Here is a 19458-nt window from a genome sequence, read left to right on the forward strand (position 1 = left end):
GCCACACTCGAAGCGGCCGATCTCAACGACTCTGCATTACAGTTGTTAAAGTCCACCACCGCGACAGTGCAATCACGGTCGATGTGCAACCTTGAGCTGGACTGGCGACGGGAGCCCCCAGCAGCGTTCAACACGTGGCGACGCTGGCAAACGCTTTCTCGCTTGCTGGCTTGCAACGGTACATCCACATGCTCACGAGCAGTGTCGTTAAGCGCAGCCAGTCGGGTAGTCATAGGAGGCAACTACTCTGATTTCAATTGCGCCGCTTTTACTCGTAACCAACTGAGCTTCCGAGAGTATATCACTGGAATGTCCATGCTTGTGTCTAATTGGTTGGTGAAAATATTTCAAATTCTGGTATTGCGCCTTCGAGTGAAATTTCGTTGGAATTTAAATCGATTTGATTGGTTCCTTCAGAAGAGCTCAACATTATTAGCCAATCAAAACATTCTAAGTGAAATTCAACCAATCAGATCGATTGTGGATCGGTTTGGTCGGCGCAATTCGATTGCACCCCTCCCCAAATTTGTATCAAATCGACAATAATAACGCTATGCAGTTTCCGGTCGTCGCACCATTGGGGTTGCCAAGCCAATGGTTTACTGTCGCACCATTGGTAAAACGGAGGCGTTTACTGTTAACAAATGCAAATTTATCCAATGAATTTCGAGTCATGGAGAATGGGAAATTTGAAGAAAATCGAGGTTCTTTTATACTATACCGTCAAGTGTATAGTGGATTCGGTACAAATATCCGCACAATTCCCTCATTAACATGTAAAACAGTTCCACTGTTGTTTTGACCCGAAATACTGTTTGAATGAGTTTGAATGAGTTTTATATGGAACTTTGTATGCTCAGGCCACCTTACTAGGGGTTAAGTGCATCTCGATGCAGTTAACCCTGGAGATTTAGCATCGTATGTACTCACCGGGGATAGGACGGAGTCCCAGGTTATAGAGATTGTGTATCCGGATGTAATAGTAATTCCCTCATTGAAACAGTATTTCGGGTCAAAACAACAGTGGAACTGTTTTAATGAGGGAGTTATTCCAAATATCCAGACCCCGTTGAATCGAATCTCGCCGCCGAATCGAATCACGATTGGCTAATCCACTGGATCTGATTAGCTCTTGTTGTTGTGTTGTGGGTTGGCGACTGGCGGAGGCGTCATGGGAAGAGGCGTTAAGGTCCGGGGTTGGTTACTTGGACGTCTTCAAGAGCGTCGGGTGGCAGATATGGCCGTTCTGGATGGCTGGTGGGACAAGAGGAAGCATGTGAACGCTTTCAAGTTATCCTTTTGCCTGGGAGTGGTCACGAGTTTGAAACTCTCCATTTGATGTCAACGTAGAGGTGGATCACAGGTCGATGTTGGTGACATTCACATCCAGAATTACGTTGAGGTAGCTCGATAATGACTATTGAGCGTACGTATCCAGCACCGTGGAAGGACATTCGTCAGGATGGGGGCGACATGCGGAAAGGTGCAAGCTGGAAGTGGAAAGGGAGCTGAGGAAGTCGGTTACATTGTTGGAGTAACGGCTTCTTGAGGCGTTTCACTTGTCAAAATAGTCGCAACTGGGTTGTGTTCACAGAAATTGGTCAAAATATTTGGAACATTTTGCTGTAAACAATGGGGAAATTTCTCAAACTTTCATGTATTCCGAACGATTTGTTTTCATGCAATCGGAACAAGGAAGGTGCGAAAGATATGCCATTTTAAAACAAGCACAAGAGACAGCATGGCGGCTTCCAACGACGCGGCAGTGAGTTGTCCTCGTGGAGGTGGGGTATCCTCACATGGAAATGTAGAAATGGATCGAAGCGGGCCGACAATGGGTCGCGTGGGACGTGAACGACGGTACCAAGACCGCCATCCAAAGCTTGGTGGACGCGGGGGATGCTGATGCGCTTCGACAAAAGTTGGAGAAACGGTTGGATTTCGGCACGGCTGGTCTACGCGCAGCCATGGGTGCCGGAACGGTGTGCATGAACGACCTTGTGGTCATTCAAACGATGCAGGTAGCGGCGTACCCTTCGCATAAACGTCTGTCCTTGGAGGAATATTCCGACCGAGATGACGTAGGGATTGGTGGCGTACTTGGAAGAGTCGTACGGCGTCGAAGCTGTGCAGCGTCGCGGGATCGTGCTGGGCTACGACCATCGTCAGTTTGGGACGCTGAACTCGAAGCAATTCGCCGCCTACAGTGCGGCGGTGGCCGTGTCCCGCGGGATCAAAGTGTACTTGTACGAAGGCGTGGTCGCTACTCCCTTGGTGGTACGCTCCCGGGGATCAATTCAATCAATCTGGTCCCATCCTCAAGTGTTTGTGTAGCCGTTTGCCGTGGACCGTCTCGGGTGTGTCGCGGGTATCATGGTCACAGCGTCGCACAACCCCAAGGCGGACAACGGGTACAAGGTGTACGGGTCCAACGGGTGTCAGATCATCCCGCCGCACGACGAGCGCATCGCCGCGTCCATCTTGAACCACCTGGCGCCATGGCAGCTCTACGACATTACCAACGTACTGTCCATGTAACACATCCATGAGATCCCGAGCTGCTTGTTCTAGATCCGAAGCCAGACAGCCGACCCGACGGCGGAACTGGTGGCCGCGTACTTTGATGCGATGACGCCCCTGGTGCGGTACCCCCAGGACAACGCCAACCCCTTGTACCATGTCAAGGTGGCGTACTCGGCCATGCACGGCGTGGGCCATGAGTTCACCCGTCAGTCGTTTTCCAAGTTCAATCTGCCGCCATATTACCCCGTGGAAGCGCAAATGCATCCTGACCCCACGTTTCCCACAGTACGACTACGTACTTATCACCAATAGGACCACTGATCAATGGGATGGTTTAGGTGGCGTTCCCAAACCCTGAAGAAGGACAAGGTGCGCTCCACCTCAGCTTTGAAACAGCTGCCAAGTAAGGCATTGTATATATATATATATATATTACTGCGAAGTCCTATTTCATAATATTAATAGTTTTGATTATTCGTAGGCACGGATGCTCGTTGATTCTAGCCAACGACCCCGACGCAGATCGGTTGGCAGTGGCGGAATTGCTGCCCACTGGCGACTGGCATCTCTTCACGGGCAATGAAATCGGTACGATTCTATAACATATTTTTCAGAAATACTCTATATTTCATATATATATATATATATATTGATATTCTAGGGACGTTGTTGGGGTTCTGGGAGTACACGCAATACATGAAGCAGCATCCGACGGCTGACAAGAGCAAGCTGTACGTCGTGACCAGCACCGTCTCGTCCAAGATGCTTCGCGCGATTGCGCACCGGGAAGGCTTCAACTTTGTCGAGACGCTCACGGGGTACATACACTATATTTCGATGAAAAAGAACTAACACTATTTAAAGGTTCAAGTGGATGGGGAATGAAACGCAAAAGCTGCGGGAGGCAGGGAACACGGTTCTGTTTGCGTTTGAAGAGGCGATTGGGTTTTGCGTGGGCAACGTCGTCAAGGACAAAGACGGCAAGTATATATATATATATATATTCTTCTTTCACCTGTTAATGGTAAATATAGGAGTGTGTGCGGCGGCCGTGTTTGCCGAGATGGCGACGCAGCTCAAGAAGGATGGCGGCGGGACCGTGTACATGCACTTGCAGCAACTGTACGCGACCTACGGCCACTTTGTGACGCAGAATCACTACGTCAAGTGCTACAGCCCGTCCACCGTCCAGCTTATATTTGATCGGCTGAGAAACCAAGGGCACTACTGGCATGTTGTAGCCAACAAGTACGCGATCAAGAGCATCCGAGACCTCTCTACGGGCTTCGACAGCGCCCAGCCAGACTGCCGCGCCGTGTTGCCCCAGTCTTCCGAGATGATTACATACTCGTTTGCAAATGGGGTCGTGGCTACGCTGCGCACGAGTGGCACCGAGCCCAAGCTAAAGTACTACGTCGAGTCCCCCGGAGGCCAAGGACTGACTCGCCAGCAAGTGGCGGATGCCCTGCAGCTGCAAGTAGCTGCCATCATACACGAAATGCTGCAGCCAGAACTCCACCACCTCGAACGCCCTTGATAGATTGGATGATTGCATGTCGAGAATTAATATCACAATGCTTGAATAGTGTCGACTATGCTGGCTTCTACCAGCGCCATGCTCTGATTGAACGCTTCTGGGCCATACATTTGTGAGCACTTGTTGAGCTGGGCACACAGGTACTGCTTGATGTACGACAGCGTCGGCGGCACGAGTTTGGTTTTGCGCACGAGCAGCAGACTCCGACGGATGGACACCTCGTCGGCATCGTCGGCATCATGGACGTCCAAGGGGCTGGTGTCATCCCCGAGCACTTGGACGATGGCTTCAAGCAGCAGCCCCATGCGGTCGAGCACCGCGGGCGAGACAGTGAGGAAGGAGCAGAGGGACGCGGCCCAGATGCGCCGTCTCGCGGGCCCCACGGCCGAAAACGAGATGGAAAAGAAGAGGTGGAGCATCGTGTCGAGGAAGGACGGGGTGTGGGCGGACGGGACGGCGGCCAAGAAGACGGACGGGGCACGGAGACACGCCGCGGCCAGGGTCGACACGAACGACACGACCACGAGCTCCTTCTCCTGTCGGGGCTGCTCTTGGGCCACGGACCACAACGCACTTAACACCCCTACAGACACAAAAGTTAGTGTATATATATACGTGAAAGAGTGGACCTTGGAGGGGCTGGAGCGAGTCGGATGGGAGGCACTGCAGCAGTCGGTCCACCACTCGACAGAGCTAGACAGGTATATATATATATATAGATAGACATGAACGAGTGACTGATGTTACCATGTGGCTGATCTCCGGCTTGACTTGGCCGACGATGGAATGAAGCAGACGGGACACGTCCATAGCATAAGCGGACCAGAAGGCGGCGGCGCCGATGATCGCGTAGTTCTCGAGGAGCGTCAGACCCGACTGCACGTGCTCCGTGTCCCGGGACAGAGCCAGCACAACGTTGCTAAACACGTCGTGCAGTGGCTGCGTGTATACGTCCGCCACCTAATAACAGTTAAAAAGTACCGAATCAAAGGTAGGTACTTGGGTACCTCTGTGAGCCGAATCCACAGAGCCAGTCCTTGGTCCATCAGGTACACCGAGTCGGGCTGGTTGGGGTTGGTGGCAAACGACACCACCGACAGCACCATGCTCCGAAGCTCCCCATCTACCCAATTGTGATATATAGTACTGTACATTAAGTACTTTTCGACACATTGAATGAGTACTTTCGAAGGATGGAATGAGTACTTTTAGACAGTTCACACATTGAATGAGTACTTTTCGAGGTATTGAATGAGTACTTTTAGACAGATTGAATGAGAACTTTTAGACAGATTGAATGAGTACTTTTAGACAGTTTATGCATACCAGATACGTCGTGCCAATCGATTTCCATGATGCGCGTCAAGAGCGACAGGATTTTTCCTCTTAGGAGGTTGGCATCGACCGACCCCGCCGCCTCCCAAATCGCCGGCAGCGGCGTCACCACTTGCACGATGCACGGCCCCATGGCACTGCCACACACGTGCACGATGGCTTCAATGCATCTAATCAAGTATTAATATATATATATATTGAAATAGATACCCAAGGATTTTGAGGCGCGTGTCGGTGGTGACAACGTCCGGGTGGCTGAAGAAAGCGTAGAGGCACCCGATGGCGGACGGGAGGAAGGGCACGAAGGTGCCGTGGTCGAAGCCCCAGTCGTTGACGAGCGACTCGAGCGTCTGGACGGCCGCCAGCTTGACGCACGTGTCCGAGTGCGCGGCCGAGAGCAGCTGCAGCAGCGCCTCGTACAGCGGAATGCGCACTTGAGTGGACAGCTGCGCCAGCCAGCACCCGATGAGCCACACGATGCGGCGCGGCAGCACGGGCACGCCCGACACGGTCATGGGCGACTGCAGGTACGGCACCAGAGTGCGCAGGAACCACGGCTCAAAGTCAAAGCTCTCGTGGAGGTCGTACGACGACAGACCCGCGGCCAGCAGCACCGCGTCGGCGCGAAGGATGTCGTCGGGTGCGGACGTCGGGCTTGCCATCCACTTGGACGTCGAGTGCATCATGCCGAGGACGGATGGCGTGAGGGCGTCGCGGTGGGTCTGCAGAAGCGACAGGTACAGCATCTCGGCGCACGCCCGGACCGATCCGTCCGCCGTGAGCGACTCCTGCAGCGTCGAGTACCCCTCGGGGTCGTCCGTCCACTGCGCAATGTCGTCCGGCGTCAGTCGCATGTATCGAACCACCACGAGCTCGAGCAGCGCCGACAACAACGTCATGTCTGACCTGTAATTTGATGAATATTTGGAAAAATTTGTGTTATTATCGATATATTCGAAATTGGAGTGGGGTTCAATCGAATGAACAGTAGCACCAAATCGGCCGACAATCGATCGACCAATCAAAACCCACAACACGAATCAAGGAGCCAATCAAATCCACGACCAAATCAACATCGAATTAATGTGTCACTTCAATTAGTGTGACACTAGGCAATTCATACATACAAAAGTCAGTACAGAGAACACAGCACACAAGTAAGTCCAACTATTGAGTACAAGGATACAATACCCAAATGCGCCAATCTGAGCTTTGCATTCATCCACCATGTGGTCGGTGAGCTGGACGTCGCCGGCGGCCGTGATGACGGTGCGACTGGTGGCGTGGGTGGACGGACTCTGCTGGTACAAGAGGCAGCCCACGACGTTGGTCAAGTACGACAGCAGGTGCACCACCAGCCGGTCGGGGGACGGCGCCGGATCGGTTAGCGTCGTGTAAAACTGCGTTAAAAACGGGCCTAATGCATGTACATTGTCGTCCATATGAAGAACGAGATACCGGGCCGTGTATATAAACATATATATACCCAAATACGCGCGAAATTCGATCGGATGGGCTTTTTGCACGGCCACGACCAAGCCGGCGATGGACACGCGGATCTTGTTGAGGACGTCGACGCCGGGAGTGTCGGGGGGCAGCCTGCGGGGGTTCGGGGTTTTTAAGATACCTTTGCGGGAGGGAGGGGTACTTACGTGGAGATGTACGTGGTGAGGGCGCGAAACGTGTCAAAGTAGGCGGAGAACACGAACGGGATCACGTCGAGTGGCACGAGCACCTTGAAGCCGTGGAGGACGAGGTGGTGGAGGACCTTGGTGGTGCTCAGGACGTTGCCGAGGACATCCTGGTTGCCCGCGGACAGCTGCGCCACCTGCGACTTCCACACGGAGGCCAGGAACGGACACACGGCCACGCTCATGTCGTTGAAGATGGCGCGGTGGGACATAAGGCGGCGGGACGCGAGTTCCTTCACGACGGACTTGAGCACGCGCAGGGCTCGCGTCTAGACATGCTGTGAAGAAGAGTGAATGGACCACCGCAGAATGCGTACTTGCTGGAGGAGAGTTCCTTGCTGGATGTTGTCGCGAAGCACGGAGAAGAGGTCTGGCCAGTCCTTGGGAAAGTCCGAGCGGGCGATGCGCGCGATCGTGACCTAGTATGTCGTAAGGACCGTGTAGTTGGAGACATCGGATGGACCGCAAGCTGGGTGGCGACGGCGCTGCTGCTCTCGTCCATGTGGCGGAGCAGCCCTCGACGGACGTTGTCCTTCTCTTCGGCGGAGATGACGTACTGACGGGTGCCTCGCCCAACCCACGACGTTGACACAGCGTTCTTCAAGGATAATGCCACCATGAGACGGATGGGAGCTGGGAGCTGATATTGCGCTTCGTTCAGGAGTTGCAGGCAAAGGAGCGCAAAGCCGGGGATCTTCATGCATAGCTGTAGGGTCGCTTCGCCTGCTGCACGAGTGTCGCTTTGGCTGAACATTGCCTGCTCCATCGTAGTGATGATGTCCTGGGCATGTGCAGCACCGAGCGCCGGCGGCAACGATGTCATTGTGATTGAGTGATTTGTCGACCAGGGATTGCCATCAACTGCGCAGCTTTTACTACGAAGCACTTTATAAGGGAATTATTAAATTTGAATGAGGCGTCATTACGGATAATATAATTGATATCCGGACGTGGTACAATCTATCTACTGATACAAGGTAAATGAGATTGCCTCAGATATGAAGAGCTCTAACTTGCATCGAGCGATGAGCAACTTCTTGGTGTCCACGTTGCAGGCATCGGACCTCCAGCGACTGCAAAGCCAGCGCGCGGGCGAGACGCGACTGGGCCAAGCCCTCCGCTTCATCCATCCCGACCTCCCTCTTCCCCAAGGCCTCCATGAGGCCAAGGCCCAGGGCGTCAAGTACGTTATTGTCGGCGTGCCTGAAGACGTCGGTCCTCGCGCCAACTTTGGAAACGGAGGAGCGGCCCTCGGCTTTCAGGCCTTCTTGGGGCGCTTCTTAAATGTCCAAGCGAATGCGTTTGTGAAAGGATCCGAGATTCTTCTGCTCGGCGAAGTGAACTTGGCCGACATCCAGGCCAAATCGGCGTCGTTGAGTGCCAGCGACGAAGCACAGCTGGCAGAGCTGCGAGCGCACGTGCAAACGATCGATGAACGCGTGAGCTCCGTCCTGAAGCACGTGTTTGACGCCGACCTCGTTCCCATCGTCATTGGGGGCGGCCACAACAACGCCTACCCCATCCTTCAAGCGCTGTCTCAGAGTCGCAGCAGTGGCGCCGACTGCATCAACCTGGACCCGCACTGCGACTTCCGCCTCCTCGAAGGCCGGCACAGCGGAAACGGCTTCAGCTACGCGCATGCAGCCAAGTACTTGAGCTCGTACTACGTGGTGGGTCTGCACGAAGTCAAGAATGCACAGACTGCCCTCGACCAGATGACCCAAGCCGGCGCCGGGTTTACTAGTTACCAAGAGATCTTCATCCGCCGCCAAACCACGTTTTCCCAGGCTGTGGACAAGGCCATCGCGTACGTCGGTGGCGGCGGCTCCTCCAAGCCCGTGGGATTAGAAGTCGACACGGATAGCATCTCCGGCATGCCCGTGAGTGCCCTGACCAATTGCGGCCTCTCGGTGGCCGACGCCGAGCATTATGTGTACAAAGTGGCGACGCAGCTGAAGCAGCGGGTTGCGTATCTGCATTTGGCCGAGGCGGCGCCGGGGCAGCATCCCGCCGGAGTGGCCGCGGGGAAGAGCGAAGCGGGACAAATCCTCACGGCGCTCGTGCTCGCATTTGTGCAAACCAATTAAAATACGGTCAAACGCAGTGTGTATTTTTTAAAAATATGCGTCCTGGATCGTACTGGGCGGGGCGTCTCGTGTGGTGGAGGTGGTGGGCACGTTCTTGTGTGGATGGGGTCGGATGGTCAGTGACGACGTGACGGCGTGTGAAATCGACGCTACTTCACAGTGTCAGTAAACCGAGGAACATTGCATTGAAAAGTGTACCGGAGAGGTCCAGCGGAGGGACAAACGGTTCGTCGCGCGAGGGAGTTCCGTCAAACACGGGTGATTCGCCTTGTGTGAGTTGCTCCAGCACGACGTCGTCGGTAGAGAGGGGGACCGGTCCAAGGCGCTTGACGTTCAAAACGCGGAACTTTCCCCACGAAAGCGCGCGGAACGTGACCTTGGGATGGTGCCAGATGGGCATCTCGTGATGGACATGGGTAACCGTCTCGACGGCAGGACCGTTAGGTTTGATGGGGTCAGTAAACCGAGGGAGTGTGGTGGAGGACCGAGGGTCGAGCTCCCGCTGCTTGGCCACGTCCAGATGCAGCGACAGCACCAGCCACGGCTTGGGGGCGTCGACGACGTTGCTGCGGGGCTTGACGGCCAGTGCCTTGAGGAAGCCCCCGGAGGCCACGAGCAGGTGGCTGGCGTGCCAGTGGCAGCAGACCAGCCCACTGCCGACAGTGTCGACAGAAGAGTGCCGAAGTCTCGCCAACGGGTGCAACGTCTCGGTCCCTCCCAATAAGAACCTCTTTGCTTGCACTTCGTCGGCAATGCTGGCCTTAGCCACGGCCAAGTGCGTCGGGTCGTTCAAGTCCACCGCTGCGTGGGTGTGGCCCCCGATGGCCCCTCCATCCGGGCGAATCGCGTAGCTATCAATCAAGTGTTAGTCACTAAAGGGAGGGACTGGTTACATGTGAGTGGTGCCACGACTGGTGGTAACTGCGATCCACTTGGAATCTAATGACGTGGCAACGTGGCGGATGCGGGCGTGGGTGATGCCTCGATGGAGGCGGTAGAGCAGCGCGCCGTCCTGCACTCGATGGACGTGGAGCGTCTGGCCCTTGTCGGACGAAGACACGACCAGCATGCCGGAAGGGTCGAACGCGATGGACGTGATGGCGGATGAATGGGCTTCGAACGATGCGATGCATGTGTGGCTGATGCAGTCCCGCACGGCGAGGTGGCCGCCTTCGCTGTCCGCGGAGGCTCGTCTTGCCATCTAGTACAGGACATTTGAGTACGGTAAAGGATTTGACCAACCAAAGGAGGATGATGTGCCTTGGACAGGTAGTACAGGCCCGACGCGACGCCTTGGGCAATGTCCGTGAGGGAGTACTCGTCCTTGGTAGCGACAGATGAAGCTGTCGAGAGGGATTCAGGGTCGTGAATAGGATAAGCCAGCCATCTGGACCCGAGGGCCATGGCGTTCGAGGAGGTCGGTAGGGTGTCTACAGCAAGTGTTATGCCCGATAGGAACAAGTGGGCGGGACCCACGGGAGACGGTGTAGTTGAGGCGGCGATCCAATAGTCGAATGGTGTGGTGGGATAACACTGCCACCACCGACGCATTCACTTGGATGTCGAGGATGTCCGCGATCGGCGACGGAAATGGAATCTCATGGAGGGAGCTAACACAGATGCGTAAGCGAGGCACCACGCGACAATGGAAGCATCATCCTCGTACCACTCTTCTTCCAGAGAATACACACTTAACGTCGCCGCCACAAGCAGCACATTCGGTAGGGACCCGCTTCCTACGTTTACACACCGCGTGTCAATCAATGATGCTTTGATTCTTCATGTCTACTGCAACCTGTGTTGATGAACCGTGCCAGGAGGACAGTATCGCCTTCCGTGGAATGCTTCCGACCAATCTAGCATGTGCAGCACACATGAGCCACTTCGATACATCTGACATGGTAATGAGAGTGTTCTTACTGCCTCCATCGTGTTGGCATTGTAAATTGAGAACGCGCCTGGCGTGGCTTGCAGCAGTAGTGTCGTGGACGTGTGTGGGACTTGGTGGAGCTCCAGGCACGTGACATGCACTGGGGACGACGGCGATTTCGATGGCGACGGAAAGATGTACGACGTCCAGTTGTCCAGCGCCCCCGGGTTCGTGTTGATCACGTCCTCCATGACGGTTTGCCAATTTTTTCAGGATTCCGAGAATACAGTATCTGAAATTGTAAGATGACCATCATTCTTGGCTTCCTCGACAGTTTCAAAAAGTAGTCATGGGCACAGGCACGTCGGCCTTGCCGTCGCGGGGAAAGCTCCGGTGGGTGGACACATGCAATGCGGGGACCAATGGCATTGCCTAAGCGTAGGGATATCATCTTGCTCCGACTGCATCACATGCTCGCCGATCGCCAGGAGTGCCTTGAGTCGTGGCTATTGCACGCGTTCCAGAAACTCGACTCTGTACGAAGCAACGACAAGGCACTATTGGAAACCACATCGGCTCACAGCATGCTTGTAGAGTAACATGGGATACGTGCCGTTAGATGCAGTGTACTTTATTGCCGAGAGTGTGGGAGGAAAGAAGTCGGCGACTCCAAGCCGAGAGGACTGCCGCCGCCTCGCCCATGCTTTTGACTTTGATGCGTATGTCAGAGCATGACATCATGTTGAGAGGCATGCATGGCTTAATGTGTTGTTGCAGGGATGGTCGGTTTCGCTACATGCGGTTCATTTGGTTTGTGCTGCCTCCTGGAAAGATGTTCATCCGGGAGGACAAGACGATTGGGCTCCACGGCATCTTCCAAGTTTCCAAAGGAAGCTGGGACGTGGGTCACGTGCCGATTACCATCAAGCGCCTCGAGATGAACCAGCAAACGCTGGAGCTGGTGCGATTGGCTGCTTCTTCGTTCAATATTGCTCATGTACTTATTAGGTGGACGACACCCGCGTGCACATCTCGTTGCTGGCAACTTTGTCCCATCCGAATCTGCTGCGGTACATGGGGAGCACCCTGTCCGACTTGACGCTGTGGGTGTGTCAAGAGTGGAGTGAAGCTTCGTCCATTCGAGTACGAATTGACGACCGATTACTCCGCTATAAACAACCTTCACATTGCAGACGATTCTGGCAGCGTTTGGGCGCATGAGCGAACCCACGATTCGGCGCTACGTGATCCAAGTGATCGAAGGCCTTTTGTTTTTGCACGCGAACAACATATTGCACAAGTACGTGTCTTGTATACTGTATGTGGGAATATCTGATGGACTTGGCCGTATTTGGCAGAGAAATCCACGGTAACATCTACTGACTGGCGCCCTCTACGCTTTACACACGTGGATGATCAGGTGAATCTGTCTACATCGATACGTCGGGGCTGGTGAAAATGGGGGTAAGTTATCGCAATTGTACGACCTATTCGCTTCGGTCTTGTACGACCTCTTCATTGCATGCAGGAGTTTTCTGTCGGCCCTGCCCTCCACGCCCTGAATGCTCGGTCCCGCAACTCCAACGACAGTTTGTACGCAAAGTTCCCAGTACGTGTGTCATATGTACTATTGCTAATTCAACAATATAATGAATTAAAGCCTCATGAAGACGACTGTAGCCACCCGAAGTCAACCAGCGTCCAAATGCGTGGGGAACCAAGGCGGACGTGTGGTCGGTGGGCCTGCTGGCGCTGGAGGTAGGTACCTACTACCTATACCTACCTACCTACCTCTACAGTACGTACTACCTAACTCCAACGGTCCATTTCCTATAGATGCTCTTTGGTACGGCCTTTGTGAATCCCCCCCCCGCCGCCGCCCCGGCACCCCCCCCCATCCCAGACTCGGTATCCCCTGCATTTCGGGCATTTTGTGTCCATTGCTTTGAGGTATATAACTTCCTGTCTGTAATATGTACTTAACCGATTCCGACAGATGAACCCGCGAGATCGAGCGACGGCCGAGGAGCTGACGCTGCATCCATTCTTCCAACTCGAACAAGACACGAAGGGGACGTGAATCAAATGAACAATCATAACGAGTAGTGACGTTAATAAATATGCGACAACGTTTAATCGTGCTACGACATGACGGGGAGGCGGAGCTGGTTGAGCCAGCTGAGGACTTCAGCGGCAGTGGGTCGGTCGTCGGGGTTGTACGCGAGGCACCTCTGCGCGATAACAAAGATGCATGGCGGACACGTGGGGGTAAATTCGGGCTTGAGGTCCCCCGACACGACCAGCAGCGCGATGCGCGTCTTGGCCACGTCGAGCGCTTTGGGCGAGCCGTACACGGGTTGGTTGGAGTTGGAGTAGGGCACTTGCAGCGTGTCCATCTCTGACAAGACCACGCCCAGCGAGTACATGTCTGCCTTGGCCGAGTACCGCACGCCCTTGAGGATCTCTGGCGCGATCCACGCCACCGTCCCGATCTCAGCCGTCATCGTGACACTGGTCAAGCACTCCCTGGACGTTCCAAAGTCGGTCAGCTTGGCTTCGTTGGACACACCCAGCATGACGTTCTTGGCCTTCAAGTCTCGGTGGATGATGTCCTGGCTGTGCAGGTACACCAGCGCCTGCACCACGTCCCGCAGCAGCCGCTCCTTGGACACTTCGCACGTCGAGTCCACGAGCCCTTCCGACTTGGTTTCCGTCGGCAACACTGGAGGGGGTTTCGGGGTCGACTCGACGCTCCAATTCAGGCGAAAGGCGGGCGAAATGTTCCACGGCAGATCCGCCTGCTGCTGCTTGCCTTGCTCCAGCAGCGTCCATAGATCGCCGCGCCCCATGAACTCGGACACCATGGACAAGTTGTGCAGACTCGTCCACGTGTACCCGTAGAACGTGACGATGTTCGGGTGGCTGAGCCGACTGTTGAGTCGGATTTCATCCATAAAGTCTTCGATATTGTGGATATGCGCGAGGCGGTCCGGCAGCAGCCGCTTCATGGCCACGGGGACCGCCGCACTGCCTTTGCCCGCCCGCCAAGACCCCAAGTACACGACGCCATACCCCCCGCGGGCGATCAGTCGGTCGCGGGTCACCGCCGCCGACGGAATGCAGTACGCTATACATGTATATAGTCAGACATAGGTAGCCAGTAAGGGTTATGATACCTTTATAAGTCGGATCGAACCGGATATCGTTGAGCAGTTCGGCACTGTCGGCCAGCGTGGGTCGGTTGTCGGGGGAGCCGTTGCTCTGCCAGTCCAAGTCATCTCTCCGCCGCCTCTCCCGGCGCTTGAGCTCCATCCACACGGACGCCAACACGATGGCCACCGCCGCGCCAAACACGACCAGCGATATGTACAGCGTCGGGAGGCGGTCGTCCTCCGGGGTCGCCAGGAACAGCGCTTCGTCCGCCGCCGAATCGCGCACGATAGAGACGGGAAGACCCCCCAGGGAGTAGTTGCACGGCAACCGAGACGTGCACGACAGAGCCGGGTACGTTGTGTTGGCGTAAGGGCACATGGCGGCGTCGTTCAGGTGCGCATGGTGCTGGAACCGGTCGAGCATCTTTTGGGTGGCGGTGATTTTGGCCAGAGGATTGCGACCCACGCATCTAGTATAGGATGTAAGAAGAAGATGAATATATATGTGTGCTTACAAGTAGCGCAGGGTCGAATTGAACCGGAGGTAGAGGTGGGAAATGTTGTTGCCGTCGAGGTACCTACTCAAAGTGAATAACTAACTAGTCAACGAGTAGGTAGTAGTAGTAGGTACATACAGGGTGGTCATAGTGGACGGCCACTTGACGTCGGCAATGGTGTTGATGGAGTTGGATGAGATGTCTCTACATATAAATATATAAATATATATATATATTCAATATCTGAGATATGAACTAGAGACTCGACGTACAATACTTCGAGCGACGGAGTGGGCGGGAACACCAGGTCGTCCTTCAGGGCATTGCCAGACATGTTCCTATAACGAGGGTAAATCTTCACGCTGGTCGCATGGGGGTGTGTATGTACAATATTTCAAGGGTAGATGGCAGGGTCATGTTGGCGAGGCGGGAGATGCGGTTGTAGCTCAAGTTCAACGTCTTCAGCGACTCCGACTCGTTCAAGTGCACGGCACTGTTGCCAATGAAGTTGCTCGATAAGCTCCTACGTACAAATCGTGAACACAAGATGGAGGAACGTGTGCGACGGACAGCCGTACAAATTCACTAGCTGGTTGGGAAACGTGACGTTGTCGATGGACGAAATGTTGTTGCTGCTGAGGACGCTACGGGACATGTGAGCGTGCATCATGGCTTAGGACAATATGACGTACAGTTCAAGCACTGGAAGCTGCATCTTGTCCTCGTCGAATAGGTCGATGTCCAACTCATTCCCGAGGCGCTGAATGCCGAGATTTGTCATGGAACTAGTTACGACACGTGTGAATGGAGATGGGAGAATCGAGTCGTACATGACGGACGTGCCCGTGGGAAGCGACTCGAGCACGTACACGGACGTGAGATTGACGAGGGACCCGTCGAAGGTACAGGAGGGGAATGTCCCGTTCGTGGGTAATCGGGTTCCGAGTGGTTGGTAGTATTGGTCCATCGCGGCAATGCATGATCCGTCGGGCATCCACACACACATGAGAGCAAACTGCGTGGACTGCTTGTTCTTGTTTATTCGGGGCGGGAACAGCACGTCCTCGCAGTCCGTGGTGAGGGTGGGGACTGTTACGAGTCTAGGGACTCGAGTGCCATTCACTTTGCCTACGACAGGTGCCTTCATGGAAGTCGCCTTGGTAGTCCGGATTGTGTCCATCACAAGGAAAAGAACGACTGCCGCCGTGGTGAGTGGCGGCATCTATGTATGGGAGTTCAGATGTGGACATGTGATCAACCAAATCAGCTACGCTTGGTATGAAAACATATTTCACTTGGACATTATATTACGCCCCGTGTCTTGCTCCATGGATAAATACCCTGAACATTCGGGCGTATTATATTATTCAAATGTATCTTCAAGGTACACATAGCGACCTTTCGAGTGCGAGTGCTCATGTTGCAAGTGATAAGTGTGTGGGAACCATTCTATTGCTCTGTGGTAATCTCTTCCTTAGACTGGGACCTCCATAGGCGAAGTCTATCAAAGCAAAGTCATCCAATGCATCGCCCCGACTGCATCCATGGAAGTGTTGAGGCCGAATCTGATGGGACACTTTTGAGACAACCATGACGAACAAACATACAGCGAATCATTCGGATACATTATCCGGATTCCTCCGGAAGTAGTACGTACTATTAGTAGTACTAATGGATATTCCCATGGTTTATTATTAAAACTCGCCTTGCGTCATGAAGGGGTCCGTGTACCCGCAGTCAGCAACGATCCCGATCCCACCCTGTCCATCGCTGGTAGCGTAGCCCAAGGCACATCGGCACTGACCGGTAGACCCATCTACGTTATATTCACAGTAACCTCATGATGCAGATCCATGAACTCACCGCAGGAGCCGCGACCATTGCACTCGACATTCTCAGTAGTTCCTGTAGTTGTGCGAGTCACCGACACTGCAACACTCGTCCCAGAGGATGTCAGCTTCGACTGGTCCACGACTAAGTAGGGCAGAGCTCCGGAGTTTGTCACGAACGACACCGTCGTTGCTACAGCTTGTCAAAACAAAATACTAGTACGTGGCAGTAGGTACATCGTACTGGGCGATGCAAGAGAACATAGGACCCCAGCAGTCATGGTCACACTCACTCGGCCGATGCTAACGAAATCTGTCAGCATGACTGATTGAATGTACACGGATCTCACGATGGAAGCGACTCAAGGGCTTGCTGGACTCGAGATGCGGCTGCATTAAACGGAAGCATGTTGGTGGAGAAATCTCGGAACGATATGGAGACAAGTCCGCCATCCGCAGTACATGATATTGCTTGTACTTCATTCGCTTGATTGAGCGTCCAAGGATCGTCTCCTTTTGGGCAAGGCACTACGCAATCCACCCATTCGTTCGTGTCGCGGATACCTTCAAGTTGTCCTTACATTCCGAACAGTCATACGCAGTAAACCGTGGGGCGTCGCCAAACAGCGTCAGCGCCTGTGACAAGTGAGGGTGGAGTCATGTCAAAATCGGGTACTTTGCCGCACTGACACCCAAAGATGGTGTCGGCGTCCCACGTTGAGATCGCGTTCGGGTTGGAGCCATAAACCGAAGGTGGGAGGATCACGCCGTTGGCCTCTTGCCGGGCCGCGAGCTGGCGGAGGGAGGCGCACTTTCCACGGTGGGAGCACTGGTTAGGACATGTCACTAGGGACATTGGGTTAGTGTGGACGTCGCAAGTGACTGACTTTGTACAGTACATCGGTTGCAAGCTGGGCCTTCGAACAGAGGATCGCATCGACACATTCCAATGGCCCGGTCACAAAGGCCCTGGTAAGTAGTAGAACATGTAATTACCGCCGTGAGTGACAGCAGGACATGGCTCGGTTACTCGATGAACAATAATATGTAGTACTCCGGAGTAATACTGTATACTATTAGTACCACGTTGGAGCACTCGACCAGCGTGTCGTGCGCGGTGTCGACGGCCGTGGGTGGGTTAAACCAAGCTCTGCCCTTGGGACATTGCCTCGAAGAACAATCAAACCCAGTCCACCCACTGTCGCAACTGCATTGAAACGACGCAGAACAAGCCCCATGGCCACTGCATTTCACCGAGCTTTGTCCCAGCAGAAAGTCCGTCGTGTATATCCCAGCTGCATACACACGTGACACCCTAACATGATTATGGGACAAAGTCGTACCTGGACATGAAGGGGCAGCACTGGTGGCCGTCCGATAGCCGCAGTCCGAGTTGGGACCTTCGTTGCCCATCCCTGCTCCGTGTAGTGATAAGTACTTCCATTCACTGCCATAAGAACTAAGAGTATGTATGTACCATCGCTGGAAGTGTAGGTCAATTCACACTGGCACGCTCCAGTGTCAGGGTTGCATTTGCCTCGACCAGAGCACTCAAGCGACTACACCACTTAGTACAACAGCAGCAGCAGCAGTGGCATAACTCACTTGTCTGTATGCCGCCACCGTGGCAAACGCACTTCCGTACGTCGCAAGGGCCCCCCCTGCATCAGTCATTGGTTAGTTATAACAACGTTACGTGTTATAAATGCACACACGGCACCATGCTGCACGGTGAGAATGAGGTCGCTGCTGGAAGTGGCGGTGGAAATGGCAGGCATGGCTCCGTCGTAATGGACAAACGAGATGCGGGTAGACACGCCAGTGGTGCCGCAGACGGAACTGCCTCCGTCCATTATGACTGTGACTCCAGTGGTCACACTATTTAGAGCCGCTTGCACGGCTACTGCGTTGGCACTGGCGGCGATCGGGGCAGTGGTTTGACCTGTTGACGAAATGATCAGCGTATTCGTTCTCAGTGTAAGTACCTTGAAACGAGACGGTGAACACGTCCGAGCACGTGGTGCATAGGCACGAAATCGCTTGCACCTCGAGCCGAGTTGTGACGGGGTCGCCCCCCACTGGGCACGTCCGCTGCGAGCAGTCGTAGCCAGTGTACCCAGCGTCGCACGAACATCCTACTCCAGTCTCTTGAATGAACCATGCGATAAGGATACATGAATCGTACCGACGATGCGCGCGGCGTCCCACAGCGAGTACGTGACTCCGTTGGCGACGGCTGCCGCTTGCAACGACTGGCACACGCCGTGGCCGCTGCAGTCGTTCGCACACAGCTGGCGGTCGCACGCCGCGCCTCCAAACCCAGGGCGACACTGACATTGTCCGGATACGCGGTCGCACTTTCCCTGCCATCGGGATGACGAACATGAGAAAGGTGACGACAGTACCATGTTGCTACACTCGCGACGAGTGACGCGGGTGACGTCGGCGGCAGATGGTACTTCGACCCACGGAAACGCCGACGGACACGTGCGCCATCCGCAGTCGACCCCCGTCCATCCCGATGCGCAAGTGCATCTACATACATTTGTCTAACCCACTTGGATTGGGAGATGAGGGTGTGTACTGACTGGTTTAGAGAGCTGCACACCCCATGACCGTTGCAATTCGTGTCTAAAAGTAGTAGTCACATGAGAAAAGACTGGTTAAGTGGAGATCTTAGTAGTTACAGTTGAAGCCAGGACAGGCAGCATGGACGACAGCTAGAAGCGGTAGTAGCCACCACCGAACCAGGCGGCGACCCATTTTATGGCGTGGAAGGGTAGGATGTAACCGACAAAACCGTTTCGTTATTTGTTCACTGGCAATCGACTGACCAATGAAAAACCAGAACACTTTCAAGTGACCAATCAAACTCCGGTAACCATCGTGACTTCAAATAGTGTGATTGGCTTCACCGATTTTACTGTTAAAATCGAC

General features: G+C 54.3%; 7 protein-coding genes across 13 annotated transcripts; 3 read left to right on the forward strand and 4 right to left on the reverse strand.

The window, feature by feature from the left end:
* The first annotated feature begins 1730 nt into the window (after positions 1-1730).
* H257_01608 lies at positions 1731-4808 on the forward strand. 2 transcript variants are annotated; one of them, XM_009824900.1, is made up of 10 exons: positions 1731-1762; positions 1812-2021; positions 2086-2277; positions 2335-2523; positions 2572-2808; positions 2862-2926; positions 3005-3111; positions 3185-3341; positions 3388-3503; positions 3558-4808. In XM_009824900.1, exons 1-10 carry the CDS (start codon positions 1742-1744, stop codon positions 4058-4060), a joined length of 1797 nt encoding a protein of 598 aa, XP_009823202.1. In that variant the 5' UTR covers positions 1731-1741; the 3' UTR covers positions 4061-4808. The 2 variants fall into 2 exon arrangements, with proteins under 2 accessions (XP_009823202.1, XP_009823201.1); XM_009824899.1 differs by having other exon boundaries at positions 1734-1765; positions 3558-4115.
* H257_01609 lies at positions 4065-7936 on the reverse strand. Of its 2 annotated transcripts, XM_009824901.1 has the most exons (11): positions 7550-7936; positions 7404-7505; positions 7048-7355; positions 6882-6994; positions 6587-6812; positions 5606-6301; positions 5387-5565; positions 5068-5183; positions 4808-5020; positions 4690-4753; positions 4065-4643 (listed from the first exon to the last, which is right to left on the reverse strand). In XM_009824901.1, exons 1-11 carry the CDS (start codon positions 7907-7909, stop codon positions 4093-4095), a joined length of 2928 nt encoding a protein of 975 aa, XP_009823203.1. In that variant the 5' UTR covers positions 7910-7936; the 3' UTR covers positions 4065-4092. The 2 variants fall into 2 exon arrangements, with proteins under 2 accessions (XP_009823203.1, XP_009823204.1); XM_009824902.1 differs by having other exon boundaries at positions 7404-7936.
* A 143-nt stretch (positions 7937-8079) lies between these two features.
* H257_01610 (hypothetical protein) lies at positions 8080-11315 on the reverse strand. Its single transcript, XM_009824903.1, has 8 exons — positions 11094-11315; positions 10969-11029; positions 10840-10909; positions 10650-10783; positions 10434-10603; positions 10067-10374; positions 9372-10024; positions 8080-9322 (listed from the first exon to the last, which is right to left on the reverse strand). Exons 1-8 carry the CDS (start codon positions 11292-11294, stop codon positions 9201-9203), a joined length of 1719 nt encoding a protein of 572 aa, XP_009823205.1. The 5' UTR covers positions 11295-11315; the 3' UTR covers positions 8080-9200.
* Positions 8096-9232, forward strand: H257_01611 (hypothetical protein). The gene has a single exon (XM_009824904.1). It carries the CDS (start codon positions 8112-8114, stop codon positions 9171-9173), a length of 1062 nt encoding a protein of 353 aa, XP_009823206.1. The 5' UTR covers positions 8096-8111; the 3' UTR covers positions 9174-9232.
* Positions 11316-11392: 77 nt separating the features above from the next.
* H257_01612 (STE/STE11 protein kinase) lies at positions 11393-14703 on the forward strand (the record flags this gene model as incomplete). The annotated part of the gene is made up of 12 exons (XM_009824905.1): positions 11393-11436; positions 11486-11579; positions 11638-11762; positions 11821-12004; positions 12052-12186; positions 12237-12343; positions 12402-12412; positions 12464-12507; positions 12572-12652; positions 12724-12801; positions 12880-12993; positions 13040-14703. 12 exons carry the CDS (start codon positions 11393-11395, stop codon positions 13121-13123), a joined length of 1101 nt encoding a protein of 366 aa, XP_009823207.1. The 3' UTR covers positions 13124-14703.
* On the reverse strand, positions 12807-15927 carry H257_01613 (TKL protein kinase). Its single transcript, XM_009824906.1, has 9 exons — positions 15523-15927; positions 15385-15477; positions 15271-15336; positions 15081-15215; positions 14965-15030; positions 14831-14896; positions 14711-14773; positions 14220-14665; positions 12807-14170 (listed from the first exon to the last, which is right to left on the reverse strand). Exons 1-9 carry the CDS (start codon positions 15912-15914, stop codon positions 13185-13187), a joined length of 2313 nt encoding a protein of 770 aa, XP_009823208.1. The 5' UTR covers positions 15915-15927; the 3' UTR covers positions 12807-13184.
* A 406-nt stretch (positions 15928-16333) lies between these two features.
* On the reverse strand, positions 16334-19319 carry H257_01614 (hypothetical protein). Of its 5 annotated transcripts, none has more exons than XM_009824907.1 (17): positions 19209-19319; positions 19110-19152; positions 18927-19056; positions 18707-18884; positions 18507-18656; positions 18242-18463; positions 18127-18182; positions 17999-18080; positions 17865-17936; positions 17605-17816; positions 17421-17490; positions 17198-17367; positions 17103-17157; positions 16872-17049; positions 16766-16824; positions 16556-16714; positions 16334-16508 (listed from the first exon to the last, which is right to left on the reverse strand). In XM_009824907.1, the coding sequence occupies exons 1-17, from the start codon at positions 19282-19284 to the stop codon at positions 16387-16389; spliced, it is 2034 nt and encodes a 677-aa protein (XP_009823209.1). In that variant the 5' UTR covers positions 19285-19319; the 3' UTR covers positions 16334-16386. The 5 variants fall into 5 exon arrangements, with proteins under 5 accessions (XP_009823209.1, XP_009823210.1, XP_009823213.1 ...); XM_009824908.1 differs by having other exon boundaries at positions 16884-17049; positions 19209-19299; XM_009824911.1 differs by having other exon boundaries at positions 16556-16824.
* Between the last annotated feature and the right edge of the window lie 139 nt (positions 19320-19458).

The sequence above is a fragment of the Aphanomyces astaci genome (genome assembly GCF_000520075.1).
Source record: "Aphanomyces astaci strain APO3 unplaced genomic scaffold supercont1.2, whole genome shotgun sequence".
Classification (NCBI taxonomy): domain Eukaryota; phylum Oomycota; class Saprolegniomycetes; order Saprolegniales; family Verrucalvaceae; genus Aphanomyces; species Aphanomyces astaci.